Genomic DNA, 19,953 nt, shown 5'->3' on the forward strand with positions numbered 1-19,953 from the left:
ACACATATGATCCTGTATCTTCTCAGCACAGAATACACTTTTGAGTTTTTCCACTTTAAATAATAAAGGAAAAAGTAAAAAAGAGATTACTGAGTTAGAGATTACTGAAGCAAATAGTCTTTTTTCTGTGCAGTTTCCTCACAATGCACTTCCAGAATTATTCAGTTTAAACACGTTTTGTATGTGTGCTTTATAAAGGAGAAATCTTACTCAGCACACAAGGGCTATACCATGGTCTTTACCTGCAGAATAAGTCTCTACTACTTGACTTGGAAGCCTGTGGCCCTTAGAGAAAATCCCATATACTTGGCAACGAGTCACTACATTTGCACAAACAAAACATAGGATGTTATGTTTCTCATCTGCCCTACCCAAGAAATGCCCCCAAAAACCCCTAAGCCAGGAGGGTGCAGACCCTATCCCACGGTTACTGGGTCCTGCATCTGTACTCCTGAAACCCTTTCTGTTTTGAGAAGAGGTATGAAATTCATCACCCATAGAAATTCTTGTTAAATGTGAGGAAAGGAAATTTCTGTCCAAACACCAGTTTCAGATCTCAAAATAAGAATTCAAAACACCTGCCAGTATGGTTTTCCCTCTTTTTTTTTTTTTTTTTTTAATTTGCAGCAAAGCTCTGCAAGCCCTTTTAAATTCTTCCACCAAGTAGTTGATGTTCTCTACTAGCATGAGCTCTCAAATCTGTATGTAATTTTTGAAATTTAAATCAATGAAATCATATGGCATTGCATTAATTTGGTAATAGGGCTCAGTAAATTATCACTGTGACTCACGTGGTTTATTATACAGGATGTATTTTTGCTTCTATGTTGCCTGTACAGGAAAAGGACTGTTTAAAGGACCAACTTGTGAATGTTACTTCTCAAAGAAATCAGCTACAGAGTTTACTCAGAACTTCTAAATACATTAATATTTGTGTGTTAAGTAAAACATTTAACCTTGTAGTTTCACCTATCTTGATGATTTATAATCCATGTTTTAAAGAGAAAAAAAACTATCAGAATGTGGAATTTATGTGCTGTTTTTAAAACTGAAGGTGTTTCTACCAAATCTTCAAAGTTTTTCCCAATAAAGCTTGTCTCTAGAGGCTGCATAAAAGCAACCATTAGGGAACAGAGAAATACATATCTTGTGCCATGGGTGTCTCTGTGTGAATATTTTGTTTTGTAATAGTCTGCTTTAAAATTCATACTCTAAAGCAGCATTAAGTGAAAATTTCCTGTGAAAGTAACTGAAAAGGCAGATTATTTTGTTTGGATCTAATGTATTATTACTTTACATTTTTCTTTCTCTGCAGAATAGGAAAGCATAGTAGGAATTCCAGTGAGTAATTCCCAGCTCCACAATACCTTGGTGTTTGCTGTAGCAGTACCACTTCTCCCAGCTCTGTCAGGAGACTGTGGAGACAGTGAATTTGAAATCAACAGCATTGCTGCACAACAGTAAGGTGTTTCTTTTCAGGAAATGTGAGGTGGTGGGAGTAATTCCTGCTGCAGCCAGGCCTTGCTGCAGTGGAAGGAAAAGGGAGCAGCAGCCTGTCTTTTATTCGCAACCCTCAAGATTGCTAGATAAGAGGCTAGGCAGTCTCCTTGTGTTAAGGTCACCTTTAGAGGTGAAGCATTTTGGAGGTTATTGCCTTCCAACTGTTTCACCGGGTGCCCTTCTGGAGAGGTGAGTAAGTGCTTTTTAGGACAGGCTGTTTGTCTTCCATGGTGTTTTGCACCACCCCACTTTGTTTTTACATTAAACTGTGGCCCCGATGGAGCTGCTGATAGCGGTAACCAGTGTGTGCCTGGTCAGCTGTAGCAGCTCTGAGGCTGGTTGCAGGTCTTTCTCCTGACTGACCTGGAATAGGTCCATCACACTGCACTCTGCGTAGAAGTGCTTTAGTTCAGTAATAGAATATCATGGACAAAGATGAGGCTGTGTCTTCTGCTGTGGCTCTGTAGGTGAAATGATGGCTAGCAGTGTGTTAGCAAGGGTGCATAAGTTAATATATGCATAGTGTACAGTAACCTGTATAAATGTCCCTGTGTGTGCAGATCCTCAGGCAAAACACAAGTGTTAGTTTAGAATTTACAGGCATCTGTAAACAGTAGTGTGCTCATGAATGCAGCCCTCAAAAACCTCAAAGCATTTAATGTGGAAAGTGCCCTGGGACAAGGACCAATCTTTATGCTTTGTACACATTTTAATGACTTGTTAATGATCAACCACTACTCTGCTGAGAAGATAGATTTTATGATGATATAATTCAAGCCAGTTTCTTCACCATTGCTTGAGATTATTCCTCATAATTCTGCTTTAGAAACAGACAGTATATTGAAGTGGCATGTAGTCATCCCATTCTGTTAACACTTTTGCAGCTTCCACTACTTGGTTCCCAGGGCCTCTTGAAGGAGAGAAAGGCAAATTTCAACAGTGGTTGAAATGGATCGGGTCAGTGGTCTGTTTAGTCCAGTATTAAGTCTCTGATAAAGACTGATACTGAAAACTCAGGGTGAAGTGTAAGAAGGAGCACATATGGCAAGATCCTTCCTTCTCTGCTGTGGTTTTCTAGCTTCTAGCAAACTGCACATTTAGGAATTTCCAGAACTGAAGGTTGTCTCTTGACTAAAGACGGGGCTGACCTGTTTTTCAGGAGTGTGTATGATGTTTCCTGTGGCAATGAATTATGAAATTCAGTTATGTATTGTTTTTTTCTTCTTAATTTTTTTTTGTACCCCTTCTATTTTTCAACTTTCTGCCTGATGATTTAGCTGGATGCCTTTCGTGTTGAGAGTCCTAATCCAATCCTTGTTCCCTTCTTTATGCCACCCACTGTTCTGCAGACTTCTGTCATATCCTCCTTCAGTCTTCAATATAAACTTGGGCTGATCTTTTTTCGAGCTTTAACTTTCTTTTCTTGCAGGAGCCATTCTCTGTGCCTTACATAACCCCATTTTAGAAATGGGAGAAAGGAATGAACAGAGCACACTCAATGTGTGGGTACACCATGGATTTATAAGGCACTGTGATAATGTTCTTTTAGGTGGAGTCTTTTATTATTTTATTTTCTAACAGTTTATATGTTCCACAGTGATGTTTTTGACCACATGGAACAAAATTTACAAACTAAGAACAGTCTTATTTCTTATTTACCTTCTGGGTATCCACTACCCTACATCTAGTTATTTTTTCAGACAAAACTTCCAGAGAAACTCTAAGAAATAAACTCTTCCGGAGAAATTTCACCATTTTGGTGAGAGATGGGAGAGTCCGTGTTTTCCATAAAACATACAATGCTTTTATTTTTTAATTTAAGATCCCTCTTTCTGGTCTGTGTTACTTGTGTTAGCTATGGTCTCACGCATTCCATGCATATTTCTCAGGTGAAGCAACATTACAGCATTGTAATACACTGCTAGGATGGACAGCACAGTTTTCTTGCACTCTCCCACCCGAGTTATTTTCCATAGCTATTGGTTGCAGTGAGTTGGAGCCGCTGCATCACAGCAGACTCCTCATGCATGAGTTGCAGAGTGGTCAGTGGAGTACACAGTGGAGGCTGGAGAAGAAGTACCTTCGTGATTTATTCACTTTAGTAGGCAGTAGATTCATTAAGGTGACGTGAAATTGGGGTGTGCCACTGCAGTTTGCTCAGTTACTGTTGTCTATGCATAGGCAGCACTGTAGTATTGCAGTACCCACTCTGATCAGAAAAAGAAGTTTCCCACTTAACGTGCCAGCCACTAACTGCCTCCCTCTCTCTGCTCTTCCCAGTGAGACTTTAAAGTTTCTTGAGCACTCCTGCAAGCTGGCTCTGCCTTTCAATGCAAATCCTTCTGTAAGTGCAAGCCAATACCCTTATTTACGCATGTTGGGCCGATTCAGTACATCCCCAGTGCATGACTGTCTAAAGAGCAGAAATAGCCCTTCTGTACTGGCTCAGGTGTGGGCAGGTCAGATCATAGAATCCTCAAATTGTTTTGGTTGGAAAAGAGCTTTAAGATAATCAAGTCCAACCTAGCACACTGATCTCTGTTTTTTTTAGGTGAAGGCACTCTTGGACTCTGCCCTGGGGAAGTGGGATAGGTGTGGGAGGACTTCCCTTCTCCATGGAGCTATGGGAAAGGCACTGGAGTCAGCAGTTGAAGGGCTTGGTCTGAGTTCTCACTCCAGAATAGGTGGGTGTGTTCCCTATTGAATGAAATGTCTGCCAGTGGGCCTTGACCCATGTCAAGCCTGGGTCAGGAGGCTTTTCTGTGTGACTTGAAATAGGATTTGGTCTGAAGTCTTGAGTAAGAGAGTTCAGTCTTTAGTGAAGACATGCTTCTGGAGCATATTTTGGCACATGCTGCTTTCAGTAGTTTTCTCTCTTAGGAAATCTATATTGGAAAACAACTCTGCAGGGAGTTCTCTCAAGTGGTGGTTAGTACTGCCAGTATTTCCAGGCCTCCCATTTGGTCTGTGGTGCGGGGTGCTTGCTGGCACTGCCAGAGAGCCAAAAGCTTGGGCAAGTTTTGAAGACCTGTGAGAAGATTCAACACTGAAACTTACTGCTTGAATGTAATTTAAAAGGTATTTGGACAATTTTTAGAAATGGTGCAACAGTAGAAGAGACTGAATTTTGTGCGGTTTTATTACAAGTAGAAATGTTTTCAAAGGTAGGAGCAACTTGAGATCTGTAGCTGTTACTCAGTTTGATATTATGAGTTGTACTGTATAAATGATAAAATTCTTAATTGATATGTCTATTATGACCACTGGCATGTTTCTGTGAGCACAGTGGATTTTTAAATTTTGCTAGGAAAGCAAACCCTGAAAAATCTCAGCAAGTATACTAGCCTTTTCTTATTTTTGGTGCACAAAGCATGCAGGAAATTAAAGGAGTATTTTCTCTTCTGTGAGACTCCAGGGTGAATAACAAAGCTTTCTTTCACCAAGGAGCTCTTAGCAAAATAAATGCTTCCAACTGCTGATGACACCAAATGCTTATGGAGGAAAAGTGGTATACAGTGTTGTTGGTACTGAAGAGGGGGACAGTAATGATAGTCTGGTGTCAGCTCATTGTAATGCTTTGTGTTGAAAAAGTTTTTGAGACTGGGAAAGAGAAGTGTTAGGCCAAGGTAAGGTATTGGCTAGATTCTTACAGAGCACGTAACCATGGTCCTTGAAATTTCAAAGACATTTAAATAGGGATCTTGTATCTCTAAAAAATGTAGCTGAAAAATGGTTTTGAGTTTCCTTGTATTTGTGTCTTTAAGTTTGGCTCCTTCCAGTTTTAAAAGCTAAGATTTAAAACATGTTTACCACCTTTTCTCTTAATGCAGCACAAACAAGAGTTTTATATTTTAGCCTGGATTGATATTTGACGGATTTATCCAGTACTTGTAAGCCTTCTGCTTATTTTTTTCTCAGGCATTTTTCCTCCATGGACATTAAAATAGTATTTTCTAAATATTAGGGAAGAGTTTTGTGGGTTTGAGGTTTTGGTTTTGATTGGTTTTGTGTGGGTCGCTTTGATTTCATTTTAGTTAGTGGTTTGTTTTGTTTTTTAAGTAATAAATTATCCTTTTTTCCAGTGGTTTGTGGGTAAACCTACATTTGATGTTGCTGTTGTAGCCAGTATGGAAGTGCACATATCAAAGTTGCTTTGTGCAGACAATCTAACTTAGTACAACCTTTGTGAAAGGTTTCTTTATCTATATGGCTTATATGGCTTATTTCGAGCGTTCCCTTTCAATCTGCAGGGGTTTGTCACTGTGTCCCAGTTACCTCTTAGATGTTTCTGCTGGGCACCTGAATCCTGCCCAAGTACTCCCTCCTAAAGCGTTTTTCTGAAAAAAAGCAATGATTGGGCTCTCTCTGGTGGCAGAAGGAGGAATTGTTCCATATCACTTCATAGATCGCATATAAGCACAAAAACTCCGATTGAAAAACATGATTTAAGTGCAAACATTTACTCCATTTAACCATAGCTGAAAGAAAAACAACAAATTTTGTATCCTTCAAATATAGGACAACTAAAACTGCCTTTTCTTACAACTGCCTGTTCTGGACGTGTTTGACAGGAACAATGGAGGAGGAATGTCCCTTCCCTTCCCCCTCTTTTTTCTCTTTAGACAACTTCCCTTCCCACCCCGGTATTTTAATGCACGGTATAAGATTTCACATTCTGGAGTGTGATCCATGTCATGACAGGTTTGGAAGAATGTTTGTTCATCTGACCAAATGCTTAAAAACACCCAAGGGCAGGTGTCTGATTAATCAACATCGAATAAGGGGAGCTGCTACAGTGCCGAGCTGCTGGTCTGACTGCCCTTAGAGATAGATCCTCGCTTGCCTTCTTAGTGCCTGGTGAAAAGCAGCTCCAACATAGTCTTCCCAAGGACCATGAAAGGTGAGGTAAGACACTAGGGACCAGGCACAAGAAATGTTCCTGCTCTCCTTGCCCACAGGAGACTCCCTGGGTTTTTTTGGAGGTTTTCTTGTTTTTTTTTTTTTGCCTACAGGGAATAGCCAAGGGAAGAAAAGGATGGAGGTTGACACTTTCATAGGTGATTTGTGCTGCTGCTGAGGTGGCTCCTAACTTGTGATTTAGCAGTGAAATAATGATGTGCAATAACTTTAAATGGTGTCTTTCTCTTCTAGTCATAAATCTCCTTTCTTGGAAAAGAGAGGCAAGATGTCTTGCTTTCTACTTGCTCAGTTCTGAATTCTGTCCATGTTTGGGTGGCCTGAATATAGAAGAGAACTCTTGCTGCAAATACACAACTCTTCTAGTCTCCTTCTACCATAATTTCCATCTGTGCCAGTGGCAACTCTGTATAAATCCTACAGTAATTATGCATACAGAGAGCTGAAATGGTCCTAGGAAGCTTCTCTAGGATAAAGAATAGGAAAAGCTTCAGGCAAACATGCCAAATAGTTTGTTTTTTTTTTTTAAAAAAAATCATTTCATGAAACTAGATGACCCTTGGGTTTTGCTCCCTGTCAGTTCTGTCACAATGAGACTTCTTTTTCCTTTGAAAGGGATGCATAAACATTTTAAACTGTGTTCCTGAGTTAACCAGTCAAGATTTTGTAACTCCACAATAATTTACTCCAGAATTTGTAACAGTGTCACTGGAGAGGAGTTGCTACATCTTAGGCTTTTAAAATACAGCTTGCGAGTATGAATTCAGTTCTGCAGTTTTTAAGCTCTTTCAAAAAGCAAAACTGGGTGCACAGATTCAAGCTTGCACCTGCTTTCATACCTGCTGACTTGTATCAGCAACATGAGACAAGATGTGTCTCATCTACTAGGCAACAAAGGCTTTATTTTTTTTAAGTGACTAAATAGTTCAATACTTTTGAAGTTCTCGACACTGCAGAAGAATTATGGCACTTATTTAAGGGTTTGAATATGCAATTAAGCATCTATTTTAAACTTGCACGCTCAATAATATTGGACTTTGCTACAAAGTTATTTCCTTTTTATGGTATCTGCCAACTGCTGAAGTATGCATTAGTACATTTGACATATTAATGCATTCTAGTAATGGAGGTACCTGATCAAGCAGCAGCCAAATGATCACAAAGTAGATGTCTGAGGTGAAATCAGAGGCTGCAATAAACAAGGGGAAACTGCTTGCCTTTATTGTGTACTGATGAGTGAATTTCCTGTCTCCCCTCTGACTCAAAAAACTGGACGCGGTTGGTCCAGTTTGATCCCTTTATATCCTAGAATTCCCTCTCATTGACTACCACATGCATTATTTTCTTCAGTATCCTTGATGCTTTTTCCTCCCTTTCTCAGTGTCATTTTTTACAGGACTGTAGTATGTTCCAGCAATTCTACATAAGCATATTCTGACTTTCTCATAAATTAAAATAAAATACTTAGCTATTACTAATGCACTGTAGCATACCTGGTTGGTTATAATGAGATACAGAACTTTCCCAGTGACTGAGTGGAGCTTTCTCCACCATCTCTTGGCTCATCTGGAGCAGTGAAGGTGTCTGGATTCTGTCTGTGCTTGCTGAATTACTGTGAGCACTCCCCAGCTATTGCAGTTGCTGGTCTTTCCTTTACAGTACCACATATCTATCACTCACTTGCCAGATTCTGTACACTAGATGCTCATTGAGATGGCATTTGAATATAGCTCAGTTATTCCCACTGAGGAGTTTGTTACCAAATCAGCAGGAAAAGTGAAATTCTCAGCTCCAGCAGATGCACAAGTGTCATCCAGTTTGTACTAATCTGTTGAACAGCAAATGTGTAATATAAGGGACAGTCAGAATATGACTAGACAGGCTTTTAACACCACAGAAGCTGTCTCTGTATTTAACATGCTGAGAAGACAAGCTAATCACAAAAGACTTGTCTAGATGTCTGTTCTTTTGACTCCTTATGTATTTTGTAGATGCTGACAGCCAGTGTGACCTCTAAATCAATTTATTGCATAAGTTTACATATGCAATAAAACCACTTGCCATATAATTTAACTACACAGAGTGAATTGTTGACCATGTGCTGATTTGACCTTTTCAGATCTAATCAAGAAATCTGAAATATTATTTCAGCTTGTCAGCTTCAGTAATATGCAGTAAGAGTATCTGGATCTAACTGAAAATGTCAGATGCACTCTAATATGCCACCCATCAAAGTTACAATGCATATGAACCAAGAACTGGTTAAGAATATAAATCTGTAACATCCATGGTGCATCTCAGTTGCTTAGATAATTTGTTCTGCCATTGATATGGGCTGTCTAAAACCAGACATTATAAGCAATTTTTAAAAATACATGTGAGATGTACAGCCACTTTTATTCTTTCCAGAAATAATCCACTCTATAAGCTGAGGTGTTGTTATCGATCTTATTGGCATTGAATTTAGTATTAAGCATTCTTCATAGTCTTGTGATTTTTATAAAAAAATCTTTTTTTAAAAGCTTTCTAAAAGACAATACTGTTGTCACTACGTTATGATACCTAATGACGTTTAATTTCTTTTGTTTGCTAGGTATCATCTTTGAAGTTTCTGTTCTTGGTATTTTACTAAATATTCAGATCTAGGATAAATTTGTCTTTAATAATTATTTATCAAGCATGAGACCAATTATTCATGGGTGTAATTTCTGTAATTTCTGTATTATTAATTTAAATTTGGATTAAAGTGGATGGGCACAATGAAAAGCAACTTTGTATCGTAAGAAAAGTCTAACGATTGTTTAATCTTAAAGCAGTTGTTACACTAAAATTGAGTTGTTTTTTAGTCTAATCATGGGTAGGTCTTGCAATTTGAGACGTTATTAAGTGAATTGCTACTATTGGTAAAATGTTGGAGCTAGAATTAAAATGAACTGTGGGAAGCATTGCTGAACCGATAGCTTTGTGCTAAAGAATAGTGTCTATTTTAAGCTACCCCGTTAACACTGTTTGAACTGTTCTTGTGAGGCAATGCTGCCCTCCCCTGGTACGCTGAGGAAAGTAGGATTATTTTTATGCCCAGTCTGGGCAAAATTCCTGTTTCTATTCAAGCAAAATTGCTGGATTGGTGAAAACAGTGGAAAAATGCTCTTAAAAAGGCCATTATATTCCTTGGTTCCCACATCTGACGCCAGTAAAGTGTGTGTGGAGGGGTTTGGTTTTTTGTTTGTTTTTAAGGTATGAAATATCCCCTTTTTATAATGAAGATTTTTCTAATTACCAATCAACTTACAAAACGCACGACTTTTCTTCCTGCGACATGTAGCACGATTTCCATTTTGTCTGCTCTTCATCCCTCTTAATGCACTGGAGATCACTTAACACTGGAAAAAACTGGAGAGTTTGTTAAAATCTCTGGTACCTATGTTCTTTCATGTCTTAGATGTGAGCAAACAGCCAGATTCAAGATCAGGAGGGGGAAGTCTTTTTCCCCCCAAACTGGTTTGCTTGAGGACTTTGCTTGAGTGTGTTCTTGTCTACTACTTAGGGTCAGGTCACATTCCCAACCTGACATGCTCTGGTCCAGCAGCATGTTAGAGTGGTGGTGGCTGTTGATATTTTACTACTACCTTTTTTAATAAGCCTCTAGGAGTTGTTTCTTGTCTATAGTGCCTGCCAGTCCACAGAGCTGGTGTAGACTATTTTGAACTAGATCTCAACTACTCAGTTGTGTGACTGTGGGAGATGGGACCTGAAGATCACAGACTTCAGTTTTCAAAGTGACTGATGACTGCAAAACAATAATATGTTCCCTCATGCATGTGAGCTAGCAGGCTGTAATAAGCAATCCTTTTGAGAGCTAGCTGTAAAACCACTGCAGGTATGGCTCCATAATATTTAAAAGTCAGCTAAATCAACACCAAGACACCTTGTCCAGCCTTTCCCTTTGTGACACCCTGCCACAGCAAAACCAGTTCTCTTTTTCGTTAGAGTAGTATTCTGACAGTGTAGCATCCCAACTCAGCTCATCAAATGGTTATGTGAATAGCAGTGGTGTTGTTCCTTAACCTAGAATAAAGGTATGAGGTCTAAGACTATGTGACAGTGTTGTTTTTCTTCTCTGTAACTTCTGCAGGTGTTGGGACTGCTGGTGTGGACCCTGATTGCTGGAACAGAATACTTTCTATATCCAGCCTTTGGCTGGGTGATGTTTGTAGCTGTGTTTTACTGGGTTCTCACAGTCTTCTTTCTGATCATCTACATGACAATGACCTACACCAGGATCCCCCAGGTGCCATGGACCACAGTGGTAAATACATGCATTCTTTGTTGTTTCAGGTTTGCTGAGTTACGAAGAGAATAAAATATTGATGCATTCTGTACATGTAGTTAACCAACTGTATTTGTGCTTTTTGGAGATTTTTTCTAATTACTGTGTGTCTGCATATCTGCACTGTTTAACCTTCATACTACCCAGACACTTCTAAAACACTTTTCCTATAATGTTTCACCATTTTGCTCAGCAGTTGATGTAATGACTTGATTTTTAATAATGTGTGTATGACTAATAGTTATGCACAGTAGCTTCTTTTTCTCCCTGTAGTGATTACATCCCATGAAAAATGAGTCTGTTGCTGACTTTGAGCTAACAGACCTGGCCATATGGCTTAAGCGGCAGAAATCCCTACTTGAATCAACACCATGAGTTGGAAGTGGGACCCCAGCTCTTAAAACATGAGTTTCCCTCTGCTGAAGTAAAAGGTCATTCAGAGGTAGCATCAGTCTGACAGTCTATATATAGCCTGCTGTGAAAATGGTGCTGAAAATTAGTGTTATGTATGTGTAAAATACGTACCATGTAATCCTTTGCTTTCAGCTCAAGACATAATGCAAATCAGATAAACAACTAATGTAATTACAGAAAAATTTCACAGGCACTTAAAATTCAGATCCAGTTTTTGTGATTTTAACAAACTTGGCTAGCTATACCTCTCAACAGTATATTTTTACATTATTTTCCTAACAGGCTGGTGTTCAGGGTAATAGATCCTAAAAGTCATTGTCATCTCGGCCAACTGGCTATTTGTGACCCATCCAAGAATTACATATTTTAGCTTTGAATTTGTCTGATACAATGGGATTTTTTTTTTTCCCACTAGGGATTATTTACTAGAATTCAGTTATTTTCATGACAAAATATATTTGACTTCTGTATTGCAAAAAGCTTGTTATCAGCTATATTGTGTGTCGTGAGCTGGTACCGGGGGGCTACATTGTGTATGTGACTAAAATTAATTACTCTTCTGTTTTTCACCTCCCCATTTGCTGCTGTAATAAATAGCCAGCTATAGCCATTACCAATAAGAACAACCAGGAATATGTTCAGATAGCTTCTCCATTTCATGACCAGCAATTACCATTAAGGCTATAACACTGCTATAGAAATGTTGGATTATTTCAATTATGGCTGTAATGTGTCTGGGTACATTTAAAGGTGTGGGTGGTTTGGTTTGTTGCTTTTTTTTCCTGTTGCATTAGATGTAAGTAAAGTACATTCAAATGGAAAGCATCTTTGTATCCATTTGGATGCAGCTTTAGTCATTACCCCTCTTTCATCAGTTTAACATTATTATCAGACAGCTGCACATAAATGAGTTGCCCCTGACCTGTGTGGTAGACAAGCTAGAGTATTTAATTTGTTTCTACTTCATTTAGGGTCTGTTTCTTGCTCTGAGTTCCAAACATTGTAGATAAGATCACATAAATGTAGCTCCAAAAGGTAGTCTCCTTTTAGAGAAAAGGGTAATGTGAAGAGAAAATAAAAGCAAAATGAATAAAAGATGCTTGCATCCCAGCTTCTTTTGCCCTAAGGTATTAAAAGAGCTGTTGGGAACAGCCTTTGAATTGGACCTCTTCCGCCCCTGACTGGCCAAAAGGAATGTTGAGTGTCTTGTCAAAGAGATGTTATGTTTTTGTTCCAGAAATACACCTTTTTGACACACACACCTTCCCCCTATTTTCTGAAGTGTCCTGAATTTCCGTCTCTGCTAGTTACTGCTCTGCCTCCTTAGGGTGACAGTTAGCTCAAACTGTGTCTATAGGATACACTATCCAAAATTACATCTGGACTTCTGTGTCATAAATCCCCTTTTTGCAGGTTAAACGCATTACCAAATTGCTAAAGATGCAGTTACTTTTACTGCAAATTAACCCCAAGGACGTACTTCAAAACTGACTCTCCTTGATGGTGCAAGTTCTTTGCTAAAACAATCAATGCAAGCTTTTAAAATCTGGTGAATTTGAATTTAAGAAGCAGATGGTAATTTAGCACGAACCATTTGGTTTGAGTAATATATTGGCAGTAAAGGCCCAATCAGCTTGCATTGCATTCCATCTTCCCCTACAGTGTTATTTCCCAGAGCAGCACTTCTCAAAAATTATGTGCTTTTTTCTTTTCTACATGACAAGATATTGCAGGGATTTGTAGCTTTCCAGGGTAATTGAGTCTTTTTGGAAAGGGAAATCTAAAAATAACAACAACAAATACTCTAGGCAGTCAAATTTGGAGTTTTAATCAGTGCTTTACAGAAGTTCACCTGAACCTGCCAATTGTTGGCATCTTATGCTAAAATTGATAGTTTGATATTTTATTGCTGTAATGGCCAGGTAAGATGAGAGGTAAGATCTGTGGATAGAGACAATACCTTTTATTAGGTAACTGATATAGGTGAGAGAAACCCCACTCCTTTGTAAGTGTATGAATCAAAGTGCCAAGCCTTGGATTCCCATCTGAGTGCTGAGTTTCTGCCTGCAGTTCTCTGCAGAAAGGTGGGTAAGTGGTTCTTTTCCAAATGGCCTGAAGTTGCAAGGACTTAGGAGCTACAGGACTACATGCCCTTCAGCCTGCTCTGAAAACTGTAAGGAGGCGTTTTGCCTGGCAAGTCTCATATTGGCAGTGGTGACCTGCAGATTGACACCTTGACAGATAACAGCACAGCATGCTGCTCTCCGGAGGGGCCTGCAGTCCAGAAAGCTCCTGTTTGGGGAATGGCTTCCCTTCAGAAAGCTTGGGACCCTGAGTGTCACAGGAGCAGCGGGCCAGACACCACTGAGTCCTAAGTATATGCCAGAACCACATGTTCTGAGATGGATGCAAGGAGTTTCCCTACCAACCACTTCACGGTGTTGATCCACGATTTGGTGCACTGAGGGAGTTGCTGATGTGGATGCAGCTCCTGTTGCTGCCTTCTGAACTTCTCTCCCTGGGCTGCAGCTCTTTTTTTAGATTTTGCCAGAGTTGGTGACTAGGGAATTCAATAGTAAATATCTGGCATGTGTTCTTAGCATCCACTAGATCACACCAAAGAAATTAAATAAATTGGAGCTGCCCCAGTATGGTAACATTTAGAGACAACTGGAGCAACCAAGTTAAGGGTTATGAAATTTATGTGACACTCTGGAGTGTGAATGTGGGTACAGAAGCTGAAGGGAACAAATCACGTGCAGCATTAAGACCTGGTCTAAATTACTAAGTTACTAATTTCTGCAGTTGTAACTAGGTGCAAAGCATATCTCAGGTATTCCATTTAAACATGACAACAGTGAAATAAAACATACTTTTATTGCCAAATTCATATGCCTTAGACAAGTAGCAGGGTGGAGTTTGGGGGAATTTTTTTGAAAAATAAGAATAAACTTCCTAAAGCCACGCCAAGTAGCGAGTAAAAAGACAGTATTAAATATATGAACTTTTAAAAAACTTTTCATACCTCCTTATCTGTCTTTCGTCTTCTCAAATTTCTGTTTTATCTTCCTTTCTTGTTCTCTCTAACATGCAAAACCCAAACAAACTCTTCCTGTTTGTCATGTGAGATAAATTTATCTGCTTTGCTTCTTTCTTAGTAATGAACATAGATACTCTGAGACCTTAACTCTGCTCCTTGGAAAAGAAAATGCAGCATCTGCCATGGATTGGTCTTAATGGCCCAGGTAGTCCATTTAGGCCATTTCTTTCTGTTCTCAAAAACAGGCAGAAGGGAAAGGTACTGAAAGGTGGACAAATACAACTGAAGAAAAATTCCATCCTCTTTATCTCCTTCAAAAGTGGAGAAAACCAAAGTTTTGGGTGCTTTATAAATGTTCTTCTTATGCCACAAGTAATTGATTCCAACAGTGTATTTTTGTGTAGATTAGAAATGTAATAAAATTGCAGTTTGTTTGTTTATTTTAATGTATTGTCATATTCTTGCTGCCTAATACTTAGATTGTGACAACCAAACAATGTCCTTATTTTCACTTTTGGAAGATCACAGCATACCAGCTCCAAGATGCTTCTGGATTTAGTGTGATGGAGAGAACAGTTGGTCCAAAATGTGCTTTAATGTTTATGGAACTTCAAAATAAGCAGTTAATTTTAATCTGACAGATAGCAACTTGGAAGTAAGTAAAAATTGTTAAGAAACACATTTCATGTGTACATTACATGCATATAGTATTTTTCAGAGGAGAGTTTTGTAATGCTGGAATAGAAAATGGTATCAAATGCATGTGCATATTAACTACTTACGTTATTTGATTTTTCAACAGGGTCTGTGTTTTAATGGAAGTGCCTTCATTTTGTACCTCGTTGCTGCCATTGTAGATGCATCTTCCATTACCAAAGAACTGGACAGTCACAATTACAACAGCTGGGCAGCTTCTTCAGTGAGTTTATTTTTTTTGTTAAAATCGGTTCTATGTCCAAAAAAAGTTATATCAAAAGAAGGCTTGCTGGAACTGCAGGTTGAAATGCCTGCATTCTGCTTTTCAAAAAGATTCAGACTTGTAGAAGCTCACACACAAAACCTACAAGTAACTGTATTTAGTCCGTAGTTTTTGGAGGTGACTGGAAATTCCACCAAGAGATGACAGTCGCATCGGAAAATGCTGTAATTTTTTAAGATCATATTGCTTTCCTCTCCTGTGTCCCCATTTATTACTAGCTCTCTGGCATAGGTTATAGCCTGCACATCAGAGTAGACAAAACAGACTGGGTGAGCACCAAGTCACCTCAATATACCTGGACAACTTCAAAAGCAGTTTAATCTAACTCAGCTAACTTTGCACACATGTTGATAAGGTGTATTCAGCTTTTTTTTGTGGGCTGAGCCATAAGCACAGCACCTTTGGAAAGGTCCACTGTATTGCTGTTTCTACAGTGTTCCTGTTAAAGCCTCAACTTGTGATAATCTTCCTTCTAATTTGGGTAGATGTGCCATGTCACTTCCCAGTGTTTTAAAGTGGATGCAAGTCATCAATTAGTCTGACATTACCTTCTTACTACTTACATTCAACCAGCGTGGGTGAGAAAGGCTTGATCTGTTGATTGTGGGTTTTTTTCTATGAAGAGCCTCGTCACTTTCTGAGTAGGTGAACACATTCTCTGGCTTAATTAAGGGAGTTGTAAGTGAACTCTTTGCATGTTGTGGCAACAGTAGTGAAACTCAAATTTTTTTAAGTAATTCTGAATTACAGCTACTCTGCTGTTGTCCCCTCTGGACTATTCACAAATCTGTGAATAGCTGTCTGAAGTGTATTGTATATTGTAAATGGCCACGAACACAGAGACTAGAACATGTGCTCTGTTTTTTGTCTTGGGAATTGGGTAACTGCGTCCCTGTCACTTCATGGGTGTTCAGGTTCTTCTCCTCTTGGCAGTTCTTAACTATTGATCTGTTATTCAGTCACTGCTGTTGACAGGAATTTGCTTGCTGCTAGATAAACTTCCTTGCCAATTCAGGTTTTATGCAAAATGCATGAATGCTCAGTGTCTCATGGGGTGTTTGGAATCTCTTCTAATACCTCCTAATATGTTTTTCTAATGCACTGTCTAAATAAACTATTAAATGTAGATTCTTGCTTTCTGGACCCATTAAGGTTTTCATGGATCGGTGTTTTACGAATTTAGCAAATCTTCTATCTCTAACAGTTGTTCTCTGTTAGAAAGATTCTAGAGGGAGCTTTTATTTAATAAGAAACAAAATTACTGGAGAAGAAGAATGACACAGTTTTCTATTGGAATCATATTTTACCTCATCATCTACAATTTTTGCTGTCGCAGATTAAATTAGACAGGACTCACCAAGATGTTGGAGGGTTTAGATTTACTGCCAGTATGCTTGCGTAGTAGTGCCCTGCCCTTAGAGCTGAAGTGCCTACCCAGGCCAACGATGGTATGTAAGCAAGATATATTGGTAGAATCATAAAATATTTTTAGGCCAGAAGGGACCTCTGGAGGTCATCTGTTCCAGCTCTTTCCCCCCCTTAAAGCAGGGCTGACTTGTATAAGGCTTCCAGGGCCTTGTCCATTTGAGTTTTGAGTGTTTCCAAGGATGGCTATTTCACAACGCCTCTGTTGACATGTTTGATTACTTTCATTTTAATTTTTTTTTCCCTAACATCTAATTGAAATTTCCTTTGTTGCAACTGGCTTTTGTTCCCTCTTGTCCTGTCACTGCTCACCTCCAAGAAGAGTGGTGTTAATCCTCTTTGCAGTGTCAGCTTTGTTTGGTTCAGTTACCAGCACAAAACGTTCGGGCCTTATCATAAGACCATTTTGAACATTGGCTATTTTGAACAACTTGCAGTGACTAACAGGAACTTAACCACTGGCACGGAATTGGTCTTTATCAGTACAACTGAAATAGTTCACAGATGTTCTTTGGTTTCTGTGTGTGTGTGCTGCAAGGACTGCAGAAGCAATACCACGGATACGGTGGTGTTCTTAGTCTTTAAACATCAAATAAATCTATCCTGCTACAGAAACCTTATTCTCTAATAAATTTCTGCCAAAGTTGTGATAACTCAGTGTGGCTGATGTTGCTGTTGTTTGCACTGTGGAATACCTTTATTCCTCAGTAGAGGACCTCTGCATTGGCAAACTAATGGGTACTGCTGTTTGAGAACATCTGGGCCTGCATTTGAATCCAAGTGTTCTCTGTAAGCAAACCTATTTTGGTGCAGTGTGGCACAGGGAAGTGCAGGTGGGATGTAGGCAATCCTTGGACTGTAGCAGCAGTGTGGGAGTGTTAACTTGAGCTCACACTGTCCCCGTGGACTATCCCTCACTCTTTAGCAGCAATTGATGTTGAAAGCAGCAAGTACAGGATCAATCTGAAAGATCTATACTGAGGTAGTATAATGTGGAGATACAAGTTTAAAGAAGCCATGTTTTGTCTGCCTCTAGGCCCGTATTTCTAAGTATAAATACAAGCTTACACAGTGTTGATTGCAATGGCCAGACAGGTACAGGGAGGTGAAAGAGTGCCTTTTTAGTCAACCTGCTATTTCTCCTTTTTCCAAATCCCATAGCTATTTTGTTATACAAATCACAGTGCTCTCAAATATATATATGTGGGTTTTGTGTTTTTTTGGTTGGTTGGTTTTGTTTGGGTTTTTTTGTGGTGGTTTTTTTTTCCTAATAAGCTTCTTTTTTTTCCCCTCCCTCTCTCTACAGTTCTTTGCCTTCGTGGTTACCTGCTGCTATGCTGGAAACACGTATTTTAGTTTTATATCTTGGCGATCACGAACTTTGCAGTAAATATGTTGTTAAAATGGATCCTGTAGTATAAAATACCTGGAGAATTAAACTCTTTTGACAAAAGCCTGGAAGAGGAATGAGGTATTTTTGAACATTTCTGTTAGAATTGACACAATATATTTTAAGCTGAAATTAAAATGATTATTTATAATGTCATCTTTAGAGATACCTAACACCGGCTTTGTACTGTATAATAAAATTTCATACTGCTTGTTTTAAAATTGACATGGTATTTTTTCCAGACTTTGTATAGATGTTGTCACTAAAGCTTTAATAAATCTTACTCAATGTGCCAATTTTGTAAATGTAACTTTTTCAATGTTACAGGTATACTTTTGATACTGAATGCTACAAATGAAAGATAAGATTTATACTAAGTTGTCATTGTGTGACATTTGTGCAGAAAAAAACCACCTAAAACTGTAAAAATAAATAATTAAATGACCCAACTGTGCATGTTTTGTAAGCTGGGAGTAAAAGGTTCTTTTTCAGAGTAAAATATATACTGTTACAGATTATCCTGTCAGTTTGCATATTCTAACAGCATCTCACAATCATGACATTGCTTTTGGGAAGTGCTTACTGGAGGTCTGAAGCTTGCTGAAGGAGTTTTGCACCTGGAACACATGATCTTGATAGGTTTCTCAAATCCAGCAGGCTCCAAGGCATAAGACTAGACAACAATCTCTTAGTGCTCAGTGTTTAACCTATTGAGAATGCCACAAAACACCTTCTAAAGGTAATACATTTTATTTCCCGGGAGACTGTGTTCTTCTCTTTTCTCCTCAGATTAGACTATTAATCTGTCCTAATTAAAATCTGAGCTTCTAAATCCTATTAAATGACACAAAGATTAAATTAAAGGAATAGTAGTCCAGATGTCAGTACTAGAAACAAAGCATTCCTCCTTCCTTTCCTGAATACTGGCATAATTTATGAGTTGTTAGCTTAACAAATGAAGTTTTTAATTTGACACTCATATGTAAATATCTTTGAGTCAAGGAGAAATATGACAGAAGATTATGATTTTCAAAACAGATACCTTTGAAAATGGCTTTGAAATACAAATTAAAGGAGTTTTTTCCAGGACTTATGTTAAGGAGAGTAAGGTTGTGATTATTTTCTAATATTATTTAAAGTTTTCCTCACTTTAAAGCTACCAGTAAAACTTTTATTCCTGGATTAAGAAGATTCAGACTTCCTTCTGGTCTTCAAAAACTTGGTTGGACAATTATAGATGGTAACAGAGAAATATTACTGCTTAAAAAAGCCTGCTTTACTTCTCCCTGTAACTAAATGGTGTGAGCTTACTTATGTGTGTGCACTGCAGCAAAGGAGATTTATCAACAGCCAACTAATTCTGTTCTGATCACATTGTTTTGTACTTGATTATCTCTCAGAGTCACAGGATTTCAGTGTAAGAGAAGCCAAGATATTCTTTAAAAACCTATATTTGTCTGCAGGTTGCATCTGACTTGCACAGCAAAGGTCAGGCTGTCTGCTGCTTGCTAAAATTATCCAGTTGTGAGAAGGAAGAAGGGCTACCAACTACACATTACATCTACACAGATAAAATGTGTCATTAGAATCCCATATGCTCTTTTCCATTGCTGGAACAAAATCAAAAGGCATAAAAATGATCCAAATATCAACTGAAAAAATAGAACTAGAAATATAGCCAGAATTAAAATCTCATCAGTGTTTTATCATCAGTAAAAATGCTTTCATAGTAATACTAATTATTTCTTAAATTATCTTGTATTTACCTGTCTTAATTCTAAGAATGTGACTGTTGGCACAAATGTTTCATGATTTTGTGGTAACTGTGATGGTCTGGTCTAAAGTCATAACCCAGGCAACATTTGTGAGTAGAGGTATTAAGAGAGAGTAGAGCTAAGAGGGAATAATACTTTCATGCAGTGTACCAAAACCTGTCATGGAAACTGTGTTCTGTGCCA

General features: G+C 38.5%; 1 protein-coding gene across 3 annotated transcripts in view; it reads left to right on the forward strand.

Moving 5' to 3' along the window:
• CMTM8 (CKLF like MARVEL transmembrane domain containing 8) overlaps positions 1-18,444 on the forward strand; it is a 35,538-nt gene extending 17,094 nt beyond the window's left edge. The window contains exons 2-4 of one of the 3 annotated variants that reach the window (XM_051612916.1): positions 10,553-10,726; positions 15,004-15,120; positions 17,912-18,444. In XM_051612916.1, coding sequence (XP_051468876.1) covers positions 10,553-10,726; positions 15,004-15,120; positions 17,912-17,995 — 375 coding nt within the window. In that variant the 3' untranslated portion in view covers positions 17,996-18,444. Of the gene's footprint in view, positions 1-10,552; positions 10,727-14,722; positions 15,121-17,911 lie in introns of those variants that run through there. The other 2 variants (XM_051612918.1, XM_051612917.1) reach the window with 2 other exon arrangements.
• The last annotated feature ends 1,509 nt before the right edge of the window (positions 18,445-19,953 follow it).

Source organism: Apus apus, chromosome 2 (genome assembly GCF_020740795.1).
Source record: "Apus apus isolate bApuApu2 chromosome 2, bApuApu2.pri.cur, whole genome shotgun sequence".
NCBI lineage: Eukaryota > Metazoa > Chordata > Aves > Apodiformes > Apodidae > Apus > Apus apus.